The 25,343-nt window shown below is 39.0% G+C and overlaps 1 protein-coding gene and 1 pseudogene across 4 annotated transcripts in view; one reads left to right on the top strand and one right to left on the bottom strand.

Annotated features, from left to right (window-relative positions):
• LRRC49 (leucine rich repeat containing 49) overlaps positions 1-25,343 on the top strand; it is a 148,324-nt gene that overhangs the window by 1,972 nt on the left and 121,009 nt on the right. The window contains exons 3-7 of one of the 4 annotated variants that reach the window (XM_045449233.1): positions 1,242-1,329; positions 5,563-5,760; positions 6,113-6,215; positions 9,908-10,111; positions 17,982-18,048. In XM_045449233.1, coding sequence (XP_045305189.1) covers positions 1,242-1,329; positions 5,563-5,760; positions 6,113-6,215; positions 9,908-10,111; positions 17,982-18,048 — 660 coding nt within the window. Of the gene's footprint in view, positions 1-1,241; positions 1,330-3,648; positions 3,865-5,562; positions 5,761-6,112; positions 6,216-9,907; positions 10,112-17,981; positions 18,049-25,343 lie in introns of those variants that run through there. The other 3 variants (XM_045449234.1, XM_045449237.1, XM_045449235.1) reach the window with 3 other exon arrangements.
• LOC123582775 lies at positions 20,394-21,934 on the bottom strand (annotated as a pseudogene).

Genomic DNA, 25,343 nt, shown 5'->3' with positions numbered 1-25,343 from the left:
TGGGGGAACTGTAAAGTGAAGGACAGTTTACAAATAACAGCATGAGGAGGGTAGAGAGGGTCAATTGGAGGAGAGACAATATTAGTCAAGGAGGCAGTAGTTGATGACATTATTATATGAAAATAAACACTGGGAAAATCGATCATTTGATCATCTTAGATAAATAGCAGTTAGCTAGCTTAATTGAAAATATTCTTTATTATAATTGGACATAATGAATTCCCTCCAAAGTTTTACTAGTTGATTTCACTGGACAAATACTGTTCTATCATTAGAATGTACTTCTAGGAACTGTGTGCCTCATCCAAATTCTCTTCAAACCATTTGCTCCCTCTAGGGTAGACATATGTTCTGAGAAAATACCTTTAACTCATATAATTCATAAAGTTAGAATACAAATGCTATTATAATGTTTATAGTATGTATGAATCAGAAGCATCGTAGTTTTTAAGATATGTATTTAGGGTTTTTTCTGTGACTAATCATGAGAGGTTGTTTTGATTTTGTTTTTCTCAGTTCTGCCAAATAATTTAAAATCAATTTAGAGAAAAACCTTCTTAGAAGGTTTAGATATACAATTTTATTATAATTGAACATAAAAGAATTGTGATGATAAAAACATACTGATTTTTTTGCCAACAGAATTTAGTTTCTGTTGTATGTTTTTTGCTTTTGTTTTCTAGAAAATAATTCTTTTAATCATTGTAGTTTTGGTGAGGGTATGGAGGAATTGCAGGTGGTTTGGAACGTGTTTTCATTTGACCTCATGAAATCGACTCTGTGTGCGTGTGTGTGTGTGTGTGTGTGTGGTAAGAAACACATAACATAAAATTTACCATTGTAGCCATTTTAAGTATTTAATACCATTTTAAGTATTTAATACCATTTACCACTAAATGGTATTAAATACATCCACAAGGTTGTATATCCATCATCATTATGTAGTTCCAGAACTTTTTGTCACCCAGAAGGGAGTCCCCTGTACCCATTAAGCAATCACTCCCCATTCCTTCTTCCCACCCGCTTTGAAAGCCACAAATCTGTTTCCTGTCTCTGCAGATTTTCTTATTATTAGTACTTAATAGATGGAATCATATACGATGTACCATTTTGTGTCTGCCTTCTTTCACTTAACGTGTTTTCAGGGTTCATCTCTGCTGTAACGTGTATCAGTATTGTATGTAATTTTATAATTATCTTCAATCCTTACTGTGAAATTCTTCCCAAAATATGTGTTTTAGGTTGAATTCAAGCTAAATAAAGAAACACCATCATTCCCTGGTCGACTCTTACAACATGACCTTGAAAGAAACTACTCAAGTAGGCAAGGTAGAGATCAGCTATGGTTTATCTTCTTCGGGTAACATTGCTTAATAAGTTTAACTGCTTAAATCCAAATAGACTTGGATGAAAAATGAAATAGTTCATTAACCAATGGTTAATTAATCAAATTGGTTTTGTATTTACTTAGATACGAATGGGTTTTATATACACAGCATACTAGATTATTTCCAATACAGAGAAAGCAGTTATACTGTAGTTTGGGGTGAGCTATGTACAACATGATGGGAAAGAATCTTCCAAATACCGTATTAGAACTAGGAAAAATGGCTAATCAATGGGAGTAAGAGTATGGGAACACAGATTTTAGGAAATAAGGAGAGAGTGGAAAGAGTGACAAATCACGAGTAGAAAAGAAAATCTCTTTCTTTCCCTTACTAGTGCATATAATTATAGATATTTTATATCAAAGGCCTTAAACTTTAGTGTGTATCCCCCAAGATTTTGTTAGAAAGGCAGGTTCCTAATACTCCCCTTCCTTTCTTCCTCTTCCCCATTCTGATTTTGTGGGTCCTGGGTGGGATTTGGAAATGTGCATTTTAATGTCTTGAGTGATTCTGATGGATATGGCTTGTAGACCACGCTTTGAAAAACACTGCCTTATATGATCTGGTCATATTTCTGAAATGTATTTTTCAGTTCAAGGAGAAATTTCCTTTAGTACATTTGAGTTGTTAGTTGGTTGCTGACAACTGCGAGCCATCTGTAATGGGCTAGCTTGAAGCACTACAGAATCCTTGTATACGGAACCACCCCCACCTTCTAGGAGTTTGTATGAGAGTGTTGATCAGTATAGGCACGTCTAGACTGTTCATCTCATTACTATATGAGCATGTGGTCATTTTGAATATTTAATTAGTTTTCATTTTTTGTTTTGTGGCTTCAGGACCTTCTTGGGCCTGTCTCATCTGACATATGACTTTTCTCTTTCCTGTATCCTACAGTCTTGTCTTGGCCATGCTAGACATGGGATCAACCTAACTGCAGTCCCACACTGCAGGAAGCATCTGTCTTTCCCTCTTTTGTTCAGTTCAGTACATGTCCATTGAGTATGTACCATGTGTTCGACAATGTGTTAGGCACAGAGTTACAGACGTGAACCTGAAAATTCTCAAGTAGGATTTTCTATGTTTGCATGGTGAATTTCCTTCATATTTTTGCTAATAATATCTTCAATTTGTTTTCTATGTCAGGAGTCAAACTTACATACTTCTCCCGAGCTACTCTTGAGTTAGAAGAGTAAGTTGATATGCAGATTTCTGGATGACTGGCCAGATTAAATTTATTTAAGTGGTAAGGTGTTACTAGATATTAGTAATGGGAAAATAGTGTGGAACACTGAATTTTGTGAACCTACCAGAAGAATAAAGTTTTATACATAAATGATGACTCATAAGATACAAAATTCTCTAGGGAAAAATAAAACCTTTTTTTTTTTTCATTGAAGGATTTTATTCAAAATCATTCTCTGGAGCAGGCTACTCATTTGTACCCAGTTGTTTCTAAATGTGCCTCCTCCATAGTTCTAGGCAGTTTCATGCAAAGAAGGCTACATGGCGTGTAGCTGTTTTCTCGACTTTTGTACTCCCCATTCTACCTGCAAAGGCATAAAACTTTGGAGAAATTATAAGTAGCACTTTATCAGGAAAGTTTGGGAATCTTTATCGAATAAACTGCATCTTGATACCCAATCATTATAATTACTTTCACTCCATTTCTTATTTTTCTCTATTTTTTCAAAATTAATTAAACGTATATGGTAGCCTGCCAGCATAAATTAATCAATGATACTCTCAGTCTAAAGGAAAGAAGCTCAATTTTTTATTTGAGCCGTTAAGTCTAAAAACTTGGTATATAATTTCTTTTGGGCTTTTTGGAATAGTATTAAGAGTTGATACCTGTATCCTTGAGATTTTGTAAGAGCCATATATTCCGGGGATACAATAAAATCCCAGTTAGCCAGAGTTTAATTTGTTAGATCCCTTAAGTAAGAGTTCTAAAATATGTATAGAGAGAGGAAAAGGCAGTGCTTCAGTCTTAAGATCATAATAAATCAGTGGAAAATCTAGAATCAGAATCTCAAAGATAAGGCTGAGTGGACACACATATCTGACCATGTACTGTATCACTCATCTATGTGTTTTTTTCCATCCATCCACTTACCCATCCATTGATCTGTCTGTCTAGGGTGCAGTGCAGTAAAGATTCTCACTGAATATAGGCCTTTATTGAAAGAATGCTCAGCACTTTTATACCAAAATACAAGATTTTGATTTTCTTTTTTTTTTTTTTAACAGAAATAGTATATACTACCCTTGATCTTCGCCAAAAGGCCGAGAAGCGATCACAGAAATAGTATATACAAGACAGATTTCCAGTTAACTCTTAGTAAATTGGAAAATCAGTTAATTTACAGATTGCTTACCGAATTTAGATGTGGCCAAGAATATAAAGAATGTAAAATGAGGTCTGTGTCCCAAAGAGTTTATAAATTTAATTGGGAAAACAAGGGCTTCATATATGGTAAATTAAATAGTGACATATGAAATAATAACAGGAAATGTTTAATTAAAATGTTGCCACATAGTAATGTGGTTTATATGTAGGGTGAAACATCCCACAAAGATATATGGGTGTTTGATCCACAAATATATGTGCATTTATGTGGGTATTTATATAGCCACATAAATATGTGTTTGTTTCAGTCATAGTTCATTCTGGTTTCCAGTCATTCAGAGGATCTTGTTTGTGGGTTTTAAGGCCTTTCTCCTAATCATTCTCATTCTATGCTGTTTATTGTAAGATATGTATCTTATCTCTATGTATATCACACTGATCATGATAGTAAGCTCATCATGGGGATTAGGATTATGACTTCTGCATATAATAGGAGCTGAAAAGTGTGAGGATAAAACTCCTTTGTTCACTAAGCATGACTGAACTTACCCTTTGATTATTTCCTCTATACCTCAGGTCTTTTGAAGTTTAAATCTGCCTCTTAAACTGGGGATTGGTTTGAAACCTTAACAAAATAATTTTAAAAATCTAACTCTAATGCTAATAAGAAAGCATTTGTCCATTGTTTGGAGTTTTACCTTTGTAATCTTTAGCTGACCAGTTACACCTTAATCAGTTAATTCTGAGACTAATTTTTGTTTGTTTTGGTTTTTTTAACCATCTGAATTTTGATTTCCACATCAGTTTACTGAATCATGGTTGCTTTCCTATTCTGCTAGGAGCCGAATCCTATCCCAAGACCGGTTCATTGGCGAACATGATGTCAGTTCTGAATGCGTATACTCTAGAACCTCATTATTAGCTGTAGTGATGTTTTGTAGAAGTTAGAAAAGTGGAGTATTAGCACTGATTATTTTGTGCAAGAAGCTAGCTGTGTGATACTTCGGTTTATACCTTGTAGACCTATGGAAGCCAGCAGATACCATTGCTTTACAGCTTTTTAATACTATCTATATGGAACTTGACTTTAATTTGCCATCATATTATCTGATGGTCTCCCCAAAAGTATGCTAGCTTTCTAGATTTGGTTTTATGATTTTATCTTCTTGTCCTGTTTGAGCAGAATTCTGTGGTAACCATAGTTTCCTTTTTACTGCTTATTGCTCCCTCCAGCATCAATTGCTGCTTTCAGGAATGTTGTCTTTATAGGAGAAAATACAGTAGATTTCTTCTGGTGTTCAAACTGCCCCCTTTAGCCCATTACTCAAATCCTACCTCATCTCTGGAACTTCCCAGCATCTTTTCCTGACCATTCTACATTATTCTGGGTCTTTAGAATATATCCTAACATCCACCTCCCCCCAAACCCGTTTGTAGCCGTCTTCTTAAGTGAAAAATAATTGTCACATTTATGCGTGATTATATAAGAGATACCGTTTTTATTCTGCATTTTGTGTATAGTTTGTTAACTTCATATGTGTTTGGCCATTAGGTTGAAAGCTACTTGCTGGCAGTCAGGTTAATAGGACCGCAGCCTATTCACCCCATAGGAGTGTCATACCCTGTGGACCCTAACTACGATTGTACAACATTTATCCACATCCATTGGTCTCTGCAGTATTTTCAACTAATAGTAGCTGAACGTACACAGGAAAAGTGACGATGCCAGCTTTACATTTGCTCTCGCAGACTACTTTCTCTGTATTTCCAGTAGCAAAGTCATGTATTGTGTAGCTTTGTGACCAACTTTTTGATATTTTGAAGGAGATGGAAGAGTAATAAGCCCTTCGCCTCGTAATAAATCATCATGCATCTCGTCCACAACAAACGTGACAGATCTATGTGGGCTGGAAATGAAAACTACCATGAGCTCCTTATCAGCATTTGGAGATTCTTCCTTTCAGACACCTTCAAAGTCCAGAACCCGGCAGGGCTGTCATAGTGCTGGCCCAAACGTATCTGGTAATGAGGGACCGCCATGTCAGTTATAAGAGAGTTAAATTTTCGTACGAGGAGTCAGCCTTATAAAGGGGTAAAGATAACACTAGAGTTGTTCTGTACTCTCAGCCAATCTCTAGGGTGAGGGAAAAATGATTTGGTCTATACAGAACGTATATGCAGAATACATAGTTGAGGTTTGAGGAGGAAAGAAACAAACTCAAATGTGATCATTTTAAATGTGGAGAGCTATGGAAACTGTACTTTCCAGAAAAGATATTTGTAGGTGCCAAAGTTCTCCAAATATAAGATAACTTCAGTCTTGAGATTTTAAAGGTTTTTCTTAATCAAGTAATTTGTGTATCGTTTTCAATAGGTGATCATATTAATCTGGCGAGCTCATCAATGCCATCATTTCCCATTCTCCAACGTTCTTCTGAAGAGAAGATTCTTTACTCAGACAGGTTGACCCTAGAAAGGTGAGGACAATTTATTTTATTTTATTTTATTTATTTTTACCAGATAATACATAAGCCTGGTACAAGTTTGGAAAAGTACAAGTCTCTCTCCCTTCTCCTGTTCTCTAGCTCTTCAGTTCTCCCACGTATGTATAAAACTTACCACTTTTTTATTTATCCTTCCAGGGGTGTGGGGAGAGATTTTATAGCTATATAATGTAACAGAGCTTACCTATAACCTGAAAGAGTAGTATGGTAATTCTGGAGTATGACATTGATAAAAATGGATTTTAGGATGGAAACACTTTATCACATGGTCCTCATATGGGCCCTCAGGGCCCTATCCAGTTACCTCACTGGTCTCACCTCCTCCTAATCTCTCCTTCATTCACTCTGCCACATTTACACCTATCTCCTTGCTGCCCCTTGAATACACCAAGCATGCTTATACCTCAGGGCATTTGCACTTGATGTTCCTTCTGCCTGGAATGTGGTTCCCCCCCGTATCAGTAGGCTCACTCCCTCACCTCCTTCAGGTCTTCACTCAAATGTTATCATGCTGGGGACAACCTTCCCCGGCCACCCTGTCTAAAGCTACTATCCCTTCCACCCTGCTACTCCCCAGCCCCCTTCTCTGCTTTATTCTTCTTCTTAGTCCTTATCACTTTCTCACATTAAATATTTTACTTATCAAGTTTATTGTCCATCTCCTCTTACTGGAATATAAGCTCCACAAACACTGGGAGTTTTGTTCAGTTCTGTATCCCCAGCCCCTAGAACAGAGCCTGAGGAAAAATAGACTAAAAAACGTTGGAATGCGTGAATATATTTAGGATTTGATCCCTAGCTTTAAGTCTAGGAAGCCCTCTGCAATAGAATGGTGGATGAAGCACCCGTACCCTACCTTAGTGCTAGGAGCAGCCTAGAGGAGCCATCTCTGCCTCGCATACCTTTAGCTTAGCGGTGCATTTCCAAGAGCAAATTGGTAAGCAGACTTCTGACGCTGGCAGTGCCTGACAGTAAATTGTCATGGACCATTTGTGTGTCTGGTTGGGAGAAAGCTCTCTGGAGGGCTGTTGTATTGTAGGCAGAGCACCACTTGAGGGCACTAATTCTCGTGCCAGGTTGGCAGTATTGCTGGGTTTTGTGATCTAACGCCGTCTAATGTTTGTAACTCTTCCGATACCATTTTAACGTTTTGAGGGATCTTCTGGAAATTTTTATCTCCGTCTTTACAAGCCCAGCCAGGAATAGTACCTCAGCCCTGCAGTTGCGTGGGCCTTGATACTAACGGGAGCCGGTGTTTGTGAGGCCGAGAGATAACAGGTTAGGCACTTGTGTGGTAGCTTGTGGTGGTTCAGGCAGTTGTGAAGATGGTCCTTGTATCATGGGCATCTGGGGGGAAGAAGTCGGCTGGTCAGGTGGAGACTTGCTTACCAAGGAAAGGCAGGACCAAGGAGTTGATTCGGCTTCAAAGGCTGGGTGTGAAATGGCAGGATTGCAAAATGCCGTAAGCTCAAGCATAATTTGATCAGTACCAGGGTGTGACCAAGAAAGTGGGGCTAGCAGCAACAGCCTTAGGGATCATTATTTGAGAGCCAGGGGTAGTGGCCATGGTTTCCAAAGGCAGATCTTCCTCACTGCAGCTTCTGAGCCAGGAGACTGAGGGGTCAAGGGGAGAATGTAGCCCGAGAAGAAATGCTTGCAGAGCTAGGCTCTGGCTGTCCTGGGAGTTAGGGTACGCCAGGAGCACCACGAAGGCAGCCTTCCAGCACCAAGCAGGAAACACAGAGGCAAAAGGACAGTCCAGTAAACACCTGGTATGGGGCAGGAGGTGTAGCAACTGGGCGATTTTGTAGGCAGGATGACCCCCGCGGAGAGCACTGCCTTTTTATGTGTGTGTGTTTGCTTGGTTTGCGGGATGACAGGGACTTAGGGGGTTAAGGGGTGGACGCGTGAGCCTTGGATCTGGGATTTAGTCACTGGATTTGGAATCTGAGAAAGTGACTTTATTTTAAGCTACAATAGTTTATGTAAGAGGGAGGTCCGAGATTATTTATTTTCTTTTCTCAGTAAAGACTGACTCAGAACTTGGATGAACTAGAAGCTGGGGGTATTGGTAAGTTTAATTATGAGAAACAGACGAAGTCTGGAGCAGGAAGAAATGAGACAATATAAGTTTTTTTGCTAAGTGGATAAAGATATACATTTTAAACTAGAATATTTGTAATTTATTAATTTATAACTGATAAAACACGGAGCAAATTAGTATATTTGAATGCATGAAATGAATTCAAAATACTAAGCATACGTGAAAAGAATTCAACTATTATCTTTTATGTTATGTTATGTTATGTTTTCCTTTTCTTCTATTTTAAACTGATTTTTTCAGGGTCTGTATTTTTAAACATCATATCTTTTTTGTTTAATTCTTTTTATGTTTATTTGATTTTTGAGAGAGAGAGAGTGCGCGCGCTCACGCGTGTTGTACGTGTGTGGGGGAGGGGCAGAGACCAAGGGAGACACAGGATCCGAAATAGGCTCCAGGCTCTGAGCTGTCAGCACACAGCACATGCGGGGCTCGAACTCACAAACCGTGAGATCGTGTCCTGAGCCGAAGTCCCATGCTTACCCGACTGAGCCACTTACTTAGGGGCCCCTAAACATCATATCTTTGTTGGCCATTAGCATTCAGTCATTTCCTTGTGCTAATCACTCTGTGTTCTCTAAATGAGGTTGATTCTGATCACTTCCACAGTTTTACTCATGCTTGATTTATTTTCTTTAGAGATTCTATTGACTTGATTTTTACTGAAAGGAAATAGTTCTAATAAGTCTCCCCATTAGAGTTGTTCACATGCTGGTCGATAGAGCCACATTTTCCTTGAACACTGTTGAAAATCTCAGAGTAGAGTCCCTCCTATCTGCCATATGTTGCGCTAGTAGAATTCTTAAAGGGCCCTGCACATATTTACTTCACATGTAATATATGATAGCTTTTTGCATAATAGAGACTGAGTCTTTCAGATACAGCTAAAGGCATATATTAGTAAAGGTTTCATCGTATCCTTTAGCATTCTAAATGTTCTGCAAAGTCTAGAGTTAATGTTGAATGTGTAATCATATTTTTAAAATCTAAGTTGCTGAGGACTACTTTTCCATGCATGGATTTCAGGATGAAACTGTTTCCATCAGGTGAACTGTAGACGGCCGAATTTCTTCCTCTTCCCAAGATGTCATTCAGCTCTAGAGTCAGTGATTCTGTGAGACACCTGTATATATATGTGTTTTGTTTTTGTTTTTGTTTTTTTTCCTGATGACTTAGTTGCCTGGGAGGTCTTTGTATCAGTGGATTCACATCAAGGTCATTTCTCTGGTTATGTGACGTGGCTCTTTGAATCATCTCAACTTTCACCACAGAAGGCAATTACGTTGAGTGTTTTCTGATGTTAAGTCCATTTTATGTGAAATAATCGATATTGGAGATTTTTTTTAATATAATGAGAGCTTAGACTTAATTTTGATAAATGCCTTTGGCAAAGTACATTGTCTTTTAATAGAGATGATTTACAATAGTTCCTGGAGGCAAGAAGTGGTTGTGTTTACCTTTTTCTCCTCACAGCATGGGAGCACAAAGATACTATTAATAACATTCTTAAGAGGAGGCAGATTGTCACATTGAAGCCTTATTTACTTTCAAAAATGTTTTCTAGGCAAAAGCTGACTGTGTGTCCTATCATTGATGGAGAAGAACACCTTCGTTTGTTGAACTTTCAACACAATTTTATAACTCGGATCCAAAATATTTCTAATCTACAGAGGCTAATATTCTTGGATTTATATGATAACCAAATTGAAGAAATCAGTGGGCTTTCTACTCTGAGATCCCTCCGTGTCCTTCTGCTGGGAAAAAACAGGTAATCTTTGTAGAGCATGTTTGTTTATTTACTTAGGGCTAACGTTGAGTCTCCTGGTGTTGAGTCTCCTGGTGTTCAGATAACGTGTCAAAATTGAATAATACTTAAGAAACTAATAGGCTAAAATTTGGAAAGAGTATTTGCGTGGATTAAGATTCAGTCATAATTTGTCTTAGGAGATTCAGTCTAACAGCCAAACCAAATAATATTTATTGAATGCATATTTTATTATTTCCATTGCTTTCCAGTGCCATATCTTACATGGAAGTGAATAGCAAACTTTGGCCTTAACTTTATGTTTTCATGGGCTATATTATGTAAACATGAGTAGTCACTTCAGGCTTTTGTGTTTCACTTGTAATTCTCAGTGCTTGACTGAGGGTAGATATTTGATATTTCGTGCTTGTCAAATTACTGATTGATTCTTTTTTAGATGGTGTTTTCAGTATGTATTTAATATTATATCCTTTATAAACTTCCCCAGTTCCTTTAAACATTATTTTCTTTATTTTTTTGAGAGAGAGAGAGACAGAGCATGAGCTGGGGAGGAGCAGAGAGAGAGGCAGACACAGAATCCAAAGTAGACTCCAGGCTCCAAGCTGTCAGCAAGGAGCCTGACGCAGGGCTCGAACCCACAAACTGCGAGATCATGACCTGAGCCGAAGTCCGAAGCTCAACGACTGAGCCACCCAGGTGCCCCGCCCCAGTTCCTTTTATAAGGCTCTATTGTGTAGTGCAGTTACACAATTTCTGACTAATTTCCTTGAGATTTGTCCATGATTTTCTCTCCATTCTGTTTTACTAGATAGTTTTTGCAATGCCTACAAAGAAGGGCTGTTTAGTAAACCCCCAAATGATTTTTGTATTATCAAATAATGAATTTTAAACACAGCATTATATCCAAGCTTGGTTCCCCTCCCTTCTTCCTCCCCCCCCCCCCCCCCCCCCCCCCCCCACAGCATGGATCTTGAATTACCTCTTTATTCTCACTGGCTGGTGGTAATAGTAAGGTGCTTTTTCCAAGATCATGTCCCAGAATTCTAGGCTCTTGTTTCTTCTCTGTGGTTTCTGTCTCTGTCTCTGTCTCTCTCTTTTTTTAATATATATATATATTTTAAGTTTATTCACTTATTTTGTCAGAGAGAGAGGTGGGAGGGGCAGAGAGAATCCCAAGCAGGCTCTGCACCGTCAGCAGGGCCGGACGCACCACTCAGTCTCATGAACTGTGAGATCATGACCTGAGCCGAAACCCAACGTCAGATGCTTAACTGACTGAGCCACCCAGGTGCCCCTTTTCTCTGTGGTTTCTCGAAGGTGCCCACCAATGTAGTTTATCGCCTATACTTGGTTCAAGCGTCAAACTGAGCATTATGGTAGCTGGACGGAATTTGGGGAAATTATAGAAGCGTGGAGTATTAGAGCTTGAAGTGACCTCAGAGATCAACTTTCTCATTTCACAGATGAAGAAATGGAGATGTAAAGTGATTTTTGCAAGGTTGGATATGTAGAAACTGTACACAGTAAGAGTATGCCAGCGGAGTAGTTTACTGGGTAAAGTAAGAAGTCAACTTTTCACACATTTAAGGCCTTCTCTTCTACATGCTCCCTGTTCGCTCTCCCAGAGATTTCTTAACTACTTTCTGAGCCTTGGAGTTATTGATCTGTTTGTGTAGCTTCTATTTATTCTTTAGTAGCATTGCCTTTGGGCTCTTCCTTCAGTCCCGGGGTAAGGTGCTTCATAGTGACATTTTTAATCTCCTTTTGCTAGTTTTATTTATTTTTATTTTTAAAAAAATTTTTAATGTGCATTTATTTTTGAGAAAGGGAGAGTGTGTGTGAGCAGGGGAGGGGCAGAGAGAGAGGGAGACAATCCGAAGCCTGATGTGGGGCTTGAACCTGTGAACCACGAGATCAGGACCTGAGCCAAAGTCAGACGCTTAACTGAGTGAGCCACCCAAGTGCCCCTCCTTTGCTAGTTTTAAACATAAATTCTAAGAGCAGCTCCTGGGTCCCAATGTTTTAAATCCTCTCTCAATCTACTTTTTTTTTTTTTCCTGCTTCTACTTTGCAGCTTCTCTGGCTTCTCAGAAATAAACTTTTAAGTTTTTAAAAAATAATTTATGCCTTGGAGACACCAGTCCCATCTGGCCTTCTGACCTTTTCAGAGGTCACTTTGCTCTTCTAAGTCTAAGGGACCTAACGCCCTTTTCTAGATCCTTATCTTGGTCAATCAAGTAAAAGCAATCTAATGCACTCTCCTCTTTCTACTCCCATCTTTTTGTTTTGTTTGCGTTTGTTTTTGGTCCTGTTTTACTTTATTTTTCACATAGAGAAAATAGCTGTGAAACAGTTTTAGAGCTGCTAGGGTTCTCAAATAAAAAAGAAAGTCAGAAAGACAGCTTTTCACATTCTCCCAAAATGCATATTTCTGAAGTATCAGAACAACCCAAATCTTTCAGGTGTTCTCTGGCCAGCAGACTTTGTCACAGCAAGGGGCCTGTGAGCCTCGAAGATACAAATCTATCCTAAGGCAGTACAGGAACAAATCTGGCTGAGGGATGCTGGAGTGGGGATGAGCTTACCCTGGCTCCTCAGGTTTGTCTTGGGTGTATTGTTGTCCCCTCCTGGGCGAGAGTCCAGAAAGTTTTCTCCCTCTCACTTTGCAAAGCACTGCACCATGTTTTAGTTCAAGACAGTGGAACCAGGTGTTAAAATCCAGGGCAACCACATTCCTCTAAGTTCAAGCAACTGCGACAAAGATTTCTGCTGAAATGTACTGAGAGTCTGTATGTGAAATTTACATTGCTTCGGAAGAACCCCCTACTGCTCTGCTACTGAAGTTCTTGCCGTCTGACTCCTCTGCTTTCTATATTCCTATTTATCTTTGTGAGATTCTGGTGCCCTCAGATCACAGGCTAATGGGTAGAACTTCTATGCCCTTTTGTCTGATCACCCGGGACTGTAGATCTAAAACTCTCAGCCAGGCCCTGGGATTCCGTATTCCTTTCCTATTGATTCCTTGAAGGTCTCCACTTAAGGATTTGTCTTTGACTCCTAAAAAGCCTAGCCTTCATAGAGATTCTACAGTGTCGTCCTTACGCAGGCATCATAACGTAGCCTGCAGAGATGGGCTGTGATGTACCCCTCGTGGTCTGCAGCTGAGGTGATGGGTGGGGCTTGTCTTTTTCCAGTTTCAGTCCATTTAGTAGGAGAACTTCTTTAAAAAAATCTTTCAGGTCATATTGAGAATTGGCTAGAATTCTGCAAATTTCACGTATCGGTATCTAATCTGACCAGTGATCTCCTGGTCAACTGATGCCTTAATATGCCTCTGAATTCATTATGACTGTTTTTAGGTAATTTCAGGTACTGGGGGTAGGGAAAGAATCTATGACAAAGGCAGTTCTGAAGACAAGACAGCAAGATGTTTGGTTGGTCTTGGGTTTCACTGACAGCGACTTGCCTGCTTTTTTCCCTAATCACTGGGGCAGTCCAAATCGGAAGTGAGAGTCGCAAAGCCACCGTGTGTCAAAGCTTAAAGAAAGCTGGAAGTCACAACATATAGGAACTGCTTTACTCGACAGCTTAACGGTATGTGAGGCCCTGGTGGAATTCTATGGGAAGAATTTACTGTGCACGAAGCTTTCTGAGATTGAAGGACCTTAAAACTGCCCAGGGTTTCTGATAAATACAGAAACAGAACACATGGATCCTCCAAATCAGAGAACTTCAGGCTGAGACAGTCTCCATCCTTGTGTATCATTTTCAAAATGTTAAACATATAATTCCCAGACAAATAGTAGTTACAGGCCAATGTTTTAATTAACTCAATAATGAGGGAACTAGTAGGATGACAAAGCTGGCTCAAAAGGAGGATAAGAGAAACTGATGCATAGTCAATGAGAACTAAAAAGTACCAGAATATGATTAAGTTTTGAAACAGGCCCATGTCCTACAGAGCAGTGAAGTTATCACCCTATGGGTTATTTTTTCTAACAGACAAAATTAAATTACATTCCTACCTGGCAAAAATCATCTCATAGCTTAAATCCGTTTTCTGGGAGTTAGTACATAACTTTGCAGAGTTGGGGCTCTAATCAGTAGTAAATGGGTGATCCTTAGGTATGCTTGTTCCCAGTGCTCTGATATGACATTGAAGGGACATGAGGTCATTCCTTTGCCTTATTTCCACGTTTTGGTAATCTACACTGAGAAGCACTCCTACTCTACCTACCTGATCACAGTTTTATAAAATTGGTTTTTATGCTAGTGTTTTTCACTTGAATATATTTTATTATTTACATCTTTCCAGGTCATTAAACATTCTTTGAAAAAACATTTGTTTTGAAAATATATCTTTAAGAGCTGCATAATGTATAGTTATGTAGACAGATGTGTAATAGTTAATATTTTCCCTGTTAGACACTTATATTGTATCCTTTTTTTTTTTTGCTATGATAATGCTGTGATAAATATCCTTATCCATAAATCTTTGTCTGCCTCTCTGATTATATCCTTAGAATATGCTTTAGTATTTTCTAAGTAGGTGAGTTCATTCTCATGAAACTCATACGAGAGGAGAGTTGAGATTTGATGTGGAAGGTCTGAATTTTAAGATCACATTCTCAAGATGTGATCTCTAGACGAGCAGCATTAGCACCACCCAAGAACATGTCAGAAATGTGAATGTTTGGACCCTATCTCAGAAACTCTGGAGGTGGGGCCCAGCAATCTATATTTTAGCAAGCCTGGCAGATGAATCTGATACAGAAGTTTGAGAACCACTGTTTTAGGGAATATGGGCTTGGGGGTATAAAACCAGTTGAGTAAAAGACTTCTCTGAAGTTGGATTGCTGTTAGAGAGCATTGCCCTGGGGGCGCCTGGGTGGCTTAGTTGGTGAAGCATCCTACTCTTGATTTTGGCTCAGGTCGTGATCTCACAGTTTGGGAGTTCGAGCCGCTCTGTGCCACAGTACGGAGCCTGCTTGGAATTCTTTCGCTCTGCCCCTCCCTTTCTCGCATGTGTGCACACATGCCCTCCCCCCCCCCATATAAATAAATTTTTAAAACTTAAAAAAAAAAGAAAGCATCACTCTGTCCTAATCCATATTATCAGGGTATTGTAGTTTTCTCCAACTATTCTAAATATTTCAAGAGCAAAGCAGACAGAAGATTAATTTTGTTGAAAGTTTTGTCTGTTTTCCTATTTGATAGTGTCAGCATAAGCTTGAGAAACTCTTTTAAAATACTAAAGAAAAATAAGGATAGGAAGACCAAAAGATAAGACGGGGGTGTGGCATGTGTGTGTGATAAGGGAGAGAAGATGAACATAATCGCATTGTGATAGTGCACAGTAGTAGGTGCACTTATCATAGATAAGTTGGATTCAATTGGTTGTGGTGATATAATCCTGGATTTGGCAATGATGTAAGATGACTGAGGTCAAATGGAGATGGAAATTCATGAAGTTTAAATTTGCATTATGTTTACATGGGGACTCATGTGAAAACGTTGGGGTTCTGAGCAGATGGTCCAGAAGGAATTCTTGAGATGTCTTGGGTTCAAAAAGGTGGTTTTATTAAAGCACGGGGACGGGACTCGTGGGCAGAAAGAGCTGCACTGGGATTGTGAGGAGCATTTGATTATATACTTTGAAGTTGGGAGGGGGTTAGAGATAGCATAAGTCTGGAAGGAATTTTGGAAGCAAGATTTCCAGGACCTTGAGGGGACTACCTATTCTTTAGGAAAAGGTCATTTATTACTGTCTAAGAAAACCTGAGTCAGGAGACCCTTCATATGTATGTCAGGGGCCATGTGCTTGGAGGATGATTGCTAACATGTATGTTGGGGGATAGAGATAAGAGAAGTTTCCGAAGGAGTTTTTGTATGTTAAAGGAGACTTACAGGATGCCGGTGTTCGAGATAATGTTAAGCTAAGATTGCCTTTTGCCCTTAGCAAAGTATTAACATCGAGGCAGTTCTGTTCCTAGAGAACAGAATTTTTGCCTTTGTTCCCCACATCAGTGATCAGCATATATGAAATTTCAAGGGATGATCCAGGTTCTGGAAACATTTAGCAATGTAGAAATGGTTCTTTGAGGCAGTAGGTAATGACAACAGAAGTGAATAGTGATAGGCAGACTATGGTCAAGATGGATTGTATGAACTTCATTTCTACCCTTTCTTTGCCGCTGCTCCTTTCCCTCTACTGAATTATGGCAGCATGAGAAATTAGGGTCTGTAGTAGGGAAAAATAAAAGGCAAGTGGTTTTTGTTTTATTTTTTTAGAACTGTCTGTGGTGCGCTTGGGTGGCTTAGTCGGTTAAGCATCCAACTCTTGATTTTGGCTCAGGTCATGATCTTCTGCTTTGTGAGTTCAAGCCCTGCGTCCAGCTCTGCACCAACAGTGTGGAGCCTGCTTGATATTCTCTCTCTTTCTCTTTCTGTCCTCCCCTGTAGTGTGCACTCTCAGTCTCAAAAATAAATTAACATTTAGAAAAAAAAAAAAAAAAAGAACTGTCCTGTTGGAGGCAGTTGGACAGATAAGGTGGCCAGAAAAGATAGGCATGAGGGAGACAGTAGGTGGCCCTAATCATTAAGGAATATAAGAGGGGGCATTTTAGAGATAAAATGCTGCATTTTTTCCTTTATAGCAATGTTTTAGCTTTTCACAGAGGGCAAATCAAAAATTCCAAATATTCACTAACTGAGCAGATCCAAACTTACATGGCGTCTAATTTATCTCTGCAATAAACAATCCTATTATGGATACCCTTGTACATAAACCTCATCCATTTAGTTAGTATATGTTTATTTATTCATTAAACAAATATATATTGGGTTCCTACTCAGTGCCAGCCCCTGTTTGGAGCGTTGGGGATATAGTAGAGAATATGTCAAAGTTTCTGCCCTCTTGAAGCTCACATTTTGGTTTGAGGAAGGAGATCATAAGAAAGTAAACAAATAATATAATTTTAGGCAAGCATAAATGCAATGAAGTCAATTAAAGCAGGGGAAGGAGAGAATAATGGAGACAGGCAGGGGGAGTGAACCGTGCGAAGTTCTGGGGGAAGAACACTGAGGAAGAAGGAGCAGCAAGGGTAAATGCTCCAAGGCGTTTACAGAACGCAGAAATGAACTCGTCAGGTTAGAGAGAGCAAGAAAGCCCCTGTGGCCAGAGCAGAGAGCCTGAGCCATGGTAGGAGATAAGGCTGGAGGAAGCAGCCACAAGGGTTAGGGCCTTGAGGACTGAGGTACGGATTTTAGATCATATTCTGAAGTAAAAAGAGCTGCCTTGAGTAAGTGCATTGTCCTAAAGTTCTTAGAAGTAGAGTTGATTTTTCATAAAGGTACGACTTTTAAGCTGTCTTTGGGACTTTCCTCCAGTGGGACTGCATCTTAACATTATAATTAAATCAATGGGAAATATTTTTTTGTTTTATGTATACAATTACATATACTCTCTTACTATATACAGATTTATATAGATAGGTATATCCATCGCTGTTTCTATATCTGTCTACTTATCTGTAGAAAGAATAAATTTAAAATGAGTTGTGTGGGGCGCCTGGGTGGCTTAGTCTGTTGTCAGTGGACCTGATCTCGTGGTTCTTGAGTTTGAGCCCCGGGTGGGGCTCTGTGCTGACAGCTTGGAGCCTGGAGCCCTGTTTTGGTTTCTGTGTCCCCGACTGTCTGCCCCTCCCCCACTTATGCTTGATTTCTCTCTCTCTCTCTCAAATAAATAAATAAATAAATAAATAAATAAATAAATGTTAAAAAAATTTTTTTAATAAAAATAAGTTATGCTCTAGCATGTTTTGATTTATGATAAATGCATCCCTATTTCTACTCTGCTTATTTTGATTTTCAGAATCAAGAAAATCTCAAATCTGGAGAACCTTACAAGCTTAGATGTCTTGGACCTTCATGGAAATCAGGTATTGTAAAGCCCTTTCGTTTTTTTCTTTTCTGAAAAAAAGTCTAGGAAATTAGGTATTATAAAAATTTTAGCAATGATACTTGTGTTGAATTTTTCAAGACTACTGATTCACTGAAATTTCTAAGGTATTAAGCCTATTTACATAAGTTATGGTAATTCCATGGCAGTAAATGGCAGTTGAAACTTATAAAACATTCAGAATCCTTATATTTATGACAGTTTTTTTTCTCATTTATTTATTTATTTTTAAATTTTATTTTAGAGAGAGAGTAGGGGTAGAGGGGCAGAGGGAGAGAAAGAGAGAATCCAAAACAGACTTCTTGCTCAGTGTGGAGCCCAACATGGGGCCCAATCCCACCACCTTGGGATCATGATCTGAGCTGAAATCAAGAGGCGGATGCTCAACCGACTGAGCCACTCAGGCACCCCAGTCTTTTGTTATTTTTAAAATATATATTATACAACCCTAGCCCAACAACTAGAATATTACTAATGATCTTCTTCTACTTAGGTATTCCTCCTTTATTCTGAGGTCGCCACTCTTCAGGATTTCACATTTATCATTCCCTTGTAGATTTTTAAAGTTGGTTTTATCACGTATATGTGTGTCTAAATATTAACTTGTTTAGTAGTATTGTGTTGTAATTTAGGTATCATACTCTATATTGGCATCTAGTATTTGCTTTTTGCATACAACATTAGCTTACTGAGATTAATCTATTTTGATTTATGAAGCTATAGTTTACTCCTTTTTGCTGTTGTGAGTTCCATGGAATGATTACATGAAAACTATTTTCTCCGGTTTATTATTGGTAGACGTTTAGGTTTTTTCCTTTTGTTTGTTTGTTTGTTTGTTTCCTTTTAGGAATAGCACTTCTATGAACATTCTTGTACGTGTTTCTTCCATGTGCCATATGTAGTCTAGGGTATATATCTAGGAATGAAACTGACAGATCAGAGATTATCTAATGTCTAACTTCAAAAGATAATATCAAATTGTTTCCCAAAGTGGTTGTAGCAGTTTATACTCCCACCAGTAATGCATAATCAATCCTGTCACTTCACATTCTTTTCAACATTTGGAATTGTCATACTTTTTTTATGACTCAAGGATTTATTAAGTCATACATGCAAAACATACTGCTAATTGCATTAGCAAAAGGTCAGTGTGAAAACACCCCACAATTCTGTAACTGTCAATGTAGAAAATTTTGTTCTGGGGTTCGAAAGGTCCAACCTTGTATTCTTGCCAGTGGATAAGTTGTACAGAACTTCATTAGCACGAACACAGGCTTCCAGAACCTCACAGACCTACAGGAACATGGTTAGGCAGAGCAACAGGAAGCATGTGTACAAGGGGGTGAGGCAAAGAGGAGGCTCAACATTAGTCAAGGTACAGTGTTGGCCATTTGGCAAGATAGTGATGTTAAGAAAGTTCATAGTTTAGGATACCTAAAAATATCAAAAACTGTATAGCTGCAACACATGATTTTTACACCTAGTTACTACACAACAAAAGAAAGTGCTTATTGGCTTTGAATAAAGTAATAAGTAGACAGGAATGCACTTTTATTAATCTACAAAAAAAATTTCTAATGCATTATCAGAGAGATTTTATAACACAAGGAGGCTTTATTGCTCCTTAAAGGGTTCTGTAAGAAAAGCACTAAGCTAGCAACAATAGGAATGATGAGTTCAAAGATGAATTAAATGCCTGGTTTCAGGACGGATGGGAGGTCTAAGAGTAAGGAAAAGCTTAAAACACTTAGTAATAATACCAACCTTTCTTCATCATTTACTGCATTTGACAAAGATTAGTCTTTTAAAATTTTACCCGTGACACATTTACTCAGTTTAATTATGATGTGTACTGTGTAATGTAAATTAACCTCCATATTTTGTCAGAATAACTGTCTTCATTCTTTGATTGTGTCACGGGCTGCACACACCCCACACTGATGCGGCCACCACTAGAGCACACACTTCGCATCAGAGGGACACAGGAGTAAGAGGGCTGTTCAAAATCTCAGCTGAAGTGAATACACTAAGGTTTTTTGGGGGGTTTTTTGTTTTTTGTTTTTTGTTTTTTAATCTCACTATAAAATCAAAAAGATTGATCCAGGGCATGTGGGTGGCTCAGTCGGTTAAGCATCTGACTTCGGCTCAGGTCATGATCTCACGGTCTGTGGGTTCGGGGCGTGCTGACAGCTCAGAGCCTGGAACCTGCTTCAGATTCTGTGTCTCCCTCTCTCTCTGCCCCTCCACCACTCACACTCTGACTCTGTCTCTCTCTCAACAATACATAAACATTAAAAAAAAACAAAAACTCTGCCCAGGAAAAAGCTTCGTTAAAAAAAAAAAAAAAAGATTGATCCAAAGAGCTGAGTCATTACACTCATTCTATTAGGACGCACAGTACAGTGTTAGGGAATGGACATGGGCTGATAAATTACAGGTGGTCAGATGGCAACATTTCATGAAGGGGGATGCTGTGCTGCTTTCCTGGGAGAAACTCGTTGGGAAGTGCCTGCATTTCCCAACTTGAGACAAAGGTCTTTAACGGTGCAGTGCTTAGTGTTGTCAGCCCGACAGCATAATTTAGTTCACAAGGTATTTGGGCAACTCTTAATCTGAGCAAGAATAAGGGCTTTTGAAAAATGAGGCTTTAAGAAAGATTGCCATTTTAAGGCTATATTTTAATATCATGTCAAAGTTTGAAGGCTTATACTTTAAATGAATAAAACCTAAAAATTACCGATTGGTTCAAAATGGTTTAATGGAAAAAATCTGTAACAAAAACTTTGCATTGTGTGCAAAGGTTCCACCATTTTTGAGCAAAGTGGACAGTGGTTCCCAGGGGGATGGGGCAGGAGAGGGGTCCAGACATTTACAGCAGCAGGCATTTTCTTTTCCTCTTCTTGATGGGAGAGGGCAGAGAGCTGCTCAAATAACTTCATCAAACACTCTCTTGAGGTCTTGCTGCATGAAAACCAAGCACTCCAGGCATTTTCCAACATCAGTCTCCTTAGCCATGGCCAAACCCTGCTGGTAGGTGATGGGAGTCAGTTTCTTCTCCTTCAGTTTCTCAATGGTGTCTTTGTTGTCTCTGAGATCAAGTTTAGTCCCCACCAAAATGATGGGAGTGTTGGGGCAGTGATGTTGCACTTCAGGGTACCACTTTGCTCCAACATTTTCAGATGATGCAGGACTCACAAGAGAAAAGCAAATTAAGACTACATCTGTTTGTGGATAGGATAAGGGACGTAATCTGTCATAATCTTCTTGTCCAGCTGTATCCCATAAGCCCAGATTCCCCATCTTCCATCTACCATAACATTGGCAGAGTGGTTTTCAAAGACACTGGGGACAATAGTCCAGGAAATGCATTGGCCGTGTAACCCATCAGGAGGCAGGGTTTATGGGCAGCTCCGTCTCCCACCACCACATACTCTATGGCCTGCATCTGGGCTGCTTACTGGATTGGGGTGGCAGCAGGGTGTAGACGCAAGGAGCGGTGGGCTTGGGGCACAGGGAGTGGCAGAGCATGGGGTGTCGGGGCCGCTGTCCACACCACCTCACTCTCTGCTGGTGGGAAGCCAGAGCCCAGCAGCGGCCACCACTCAAAGCTCTGGACTTGTCCTACTTCTTATTTTTTGCCATTTGAGTTTGCATAAAGTGGTATCTCTTTGTGGTTTTGATTTCCATTTCCCTGATTACTCTATAATCTGGACTATTCTCTTCAGTTATTTTGTCTGCCTCTGCGTCTGTCTCCTTGAATTCCTCTATCTGGTTTGTTTTGTCTCCCCACTCCCCTTCTTCTCTCTCAGCGCATCTTGGCTGTTTTTTAGTCTTTTGCTTTTCCATTGAAATTTTTGTCTTTGAAATGTGGGTATTTATTTATAAACAGCTACATGAGCTACATACTCATGCAGAAGGTGAAGCGTCTCTTGAGGTGGTGACTGTACATTCTGGGATGATCCATGAGTCCCTGCCTGTTGATGAACAAGATCTGTCACTGCCACCTGCAGTTGGTCAAGTACAAACTTCAGCATGATCTCTCTAGGCTTTCTGTCAGCTGTTAGTCTCCATCGTTTTGGTGAAAAGCTAATGTAATGAATGAAAACCTTGACAGATCTAGATGGACCACATCTGCTAGGTTCCCAACTAACCCTGCCCCGTCTGTGTGTCTTCTGTGTGCGCACAGAGTGGGAAGAATGTTGGCCCGAGAACTGCCCAGCTCTACGGGCTGGTTAGCATCATTCTAGCGGGGGAGACGTTAGTTACCCAATTAGGTGGTGATGGAATGGGAAGAAGAATGAAGGGGTTTTGTCGGTAAAAGACTATCATATGCAAAGGCACTGAGACTAAAAACTACATGGTAAGTTATTTTTTACTGCTAGAGAGTTTAGCATGTGTTGAAGAATGGTGAGGAATGAGGCGATAGTGGCAGGTAAAGGCTGGACCACGGAGGGCTTTGTATGCTGCACTACAGAATTGCCCTTCCATCTTTCAGCCCCCTGTTTTTAAAACGATTCCTAACTAACTGAAACATTTTGTGGTAGCAATATTTTAAGGTTTATTTAAAAATGTATATGTGAGAATTAAACATATTTTTGTAGTTTTCACATTATAATACACCTTTAAGAATTCATTGGGCATTACCAAAGATCTGTGAGAGGACCTGATAAATGAATAACATATCGCTTGATCATATGTAATGTGTAGGAGTTATTTACCAACCATTATGCTGATGAAACATGCTCATTCCTTGTTAGCTGACCTGTGTGATGTCATATAATTTCAGCATCATGTTTGTAATATTCCATGTATTAAGAGTAAGCATTTGTAACATACAAATTATTTCTCAAAGCTCTATAACTATAAGAAGGAAGGTTTTTTTTTAAGTTTATTTGTTTTGAGAGAGAGAGGCAGAGGGGGCAGGGAGAGAGAGAGAGAGAGAGAGAATTCCCAGCAGGCTCTGCACTGTGCAGAGCCTGATGCAGGGCTTGAACTCACAAACTGTGAGATCATGATCTGAGCTGAAATCAAGAGTCAAACATTTAACCAACTGAACCACCCAAGTGCCCTAAGAAGGAAGTTTTAAATGAGAATCGAGTCTTATTTGAAAATATCCAAATGCAATAAGCAGAAATTTGGAATATTCCAAAGTGAAGACAGCCTTGGTTGACCTTAGGTTTCTAAAAAATCTGGAGATAGAATATTCAATGTGAAATGTCCAATTAAAAAAAAAATAGCATCAGGTAGTTAAAAAGCTAAAAGAAAATTAAGTAAATATTTTTTGTTTTTTGAATTTCCTTTTGTTAGAAATAAAAATAATACTTGGTATGCACTGTGAAATAAAACATAATTGGTTTATGGATGTGAAAATGTTCTGAGTAATGATAACAGTGTTCAAGAAATAGGTTTTGGGGATGGAATGTTTGGAGAAAAGTGAAAGTGGAGACAGAATGGTTGAGAGACCAATCTAATAGTCTTTGTGAAAAGGGATGGCAGTTTGATCTGAAGTAGTAGCAATAGTTATAAGGGGGCAGATTAATAGAAACATCAAGATTTAGCAATTGATTATATGTGAATGGTGAAGAATACAGAGGAATCTGGGAGGTTGACTCTTGATTTCTGACCTGGATTTTTTTTGGTCTTCAGAATTTGTCCTCTTGGTAAATGCTTGCTTTCACATGGACAGTAATATGCTTCAGGAAGAATCTGTTCTTTCAATTGTATCTCTTCCTTTAGGGACAGCTTGCCCTTTCTGTGATTGCTTGCCTGAAAACAGACATTGCCCTTTCAGCATTGCTGAATAGGAAGGTTGTCTTTATCCAGACAGAGCAGTCTGGGCTACTCTTATACACAAAGACGAGATGAGAATCTAGCCTTCCTAGATGTAACAGGAAGCCCTGGAGTCTGTCTGGAGGCCCTCTCTCTGATCAGTATGACCCACGACTGGGCTTTCCAACATTCCCATCATTTCTTCTTCTTGCTGTGAACTTTATTAACTAATCAAGAGGTCTGCTCTCTGCCTACACCATCTTTTGCCTGAAATTTCTGTCTTTACTCAAATGCTTGTGACTTTGTCCACGGCTGCACTGCATAACAGGCTCCATCAGAGATGTTGCACATGATTCTGTTGCACATGGCCTTATCTGATTGCAAACCAAAAAGCTGAACGGTATCCCCACTGATTTTTTTAAATCACAGCCTGATACCTATATTTTAGAATTAATAATGTTCCTTTTTAGAGTTACCAAAGAAAATAAAAGGTAACTCTGCACTGTAAGCATTCTAATTATAAGTCCCACCAGGACCAAGGAGTTAGAGAAAGGTGGTTTTCTAAAAGAAATGCCCCAGGATTATTAGCAAGAGGGGGAAGACATCTTTTGCATATCATATAACAGTTGTGCCCCTTCATTCTCTAGATCTTTCCTGAGCTCAGGAAAGTTTTATTTTATATATTTAAATATCACCTTTCCATTTGTGTTTGTTACTTTTATACTGTTTGTCTTCCATATCCCCATCTTACCTTTTATTCTTCGTATCTCCATTTCCCTTAGTATTTTAGAGAATTTCTCAAGCTTATGGTGACCTTACTGATTTTGTACAGCGTCTATTTTGCTTTTTACTGATTCCATACATTTCATTTTTTAAATTTAAGTTTATTTATTTATTTTGAGAGAGAGAGAATGTGTGAGCATGAGTATGGGAGGAGCAGAGAGAGAGGAAGAGAGAAGATCCCAAGCAGGCTCTGTGCTGACAGCACAGAGCCCAGTGAGGGGCTTGATCCCATGAACCATGAGATCATGACTTGAGCTGAAATCAAGAGTCAGACTCGCTTAACCATCTGAGCACCCAGGTACCCCAGATTACATACATTTCAAATTCTGTCATCTGTTTAGTTTTGAGATGCTTTTGTCCACATTTCATTGTACAGTTCTGTCATCTACAAATACTGATAACCTTGTTTCTTCTTTTACAATTTTCATTTACTTTCGTTTTATATTAGTTAGACCAAAAATCTTAGGACAAATTTTAAAACATACTCAGATGTCCCCTTTGTATATTACTGAATTTATAATAAACATAGTTAGGTTTTTCCCTTTTGAACCTAGATGGAATCTGGATGGTATTTCTTGAATGTAAGGGAAGGTCCAATAACAACATACAAACTGGATTTTAAATCTAAGAAGAAGTTCTTTTAGCCAACCTCTGCTTTGAAGTGTTAAATAAAAAATTGCAAATAATACTGGGAGGACAGTACACATGAGAAAATTAATCTCT

Source organism: Leopardus geoffroyi, chromosome B3 (genome assembly GCF_018350155.1).
Source record: "Leopardus geoffroyi isolate Oge1 chromosome B3, O.geoffroyi_Oge1_pat1.0, whole genome shotgun sequence".
Classification (NCBI taxonomy): domain Eukaryota; kingdom Metazoa; phylum Chordata; class Mammalia; order Carnivora; family Felidae; genus Leopardus; species Leopardus geoffroyi.
Note: the sequence above shows the minus strand (reverse complement) of the source record. Positions and strands in the feature narration are given on the sequence as shown.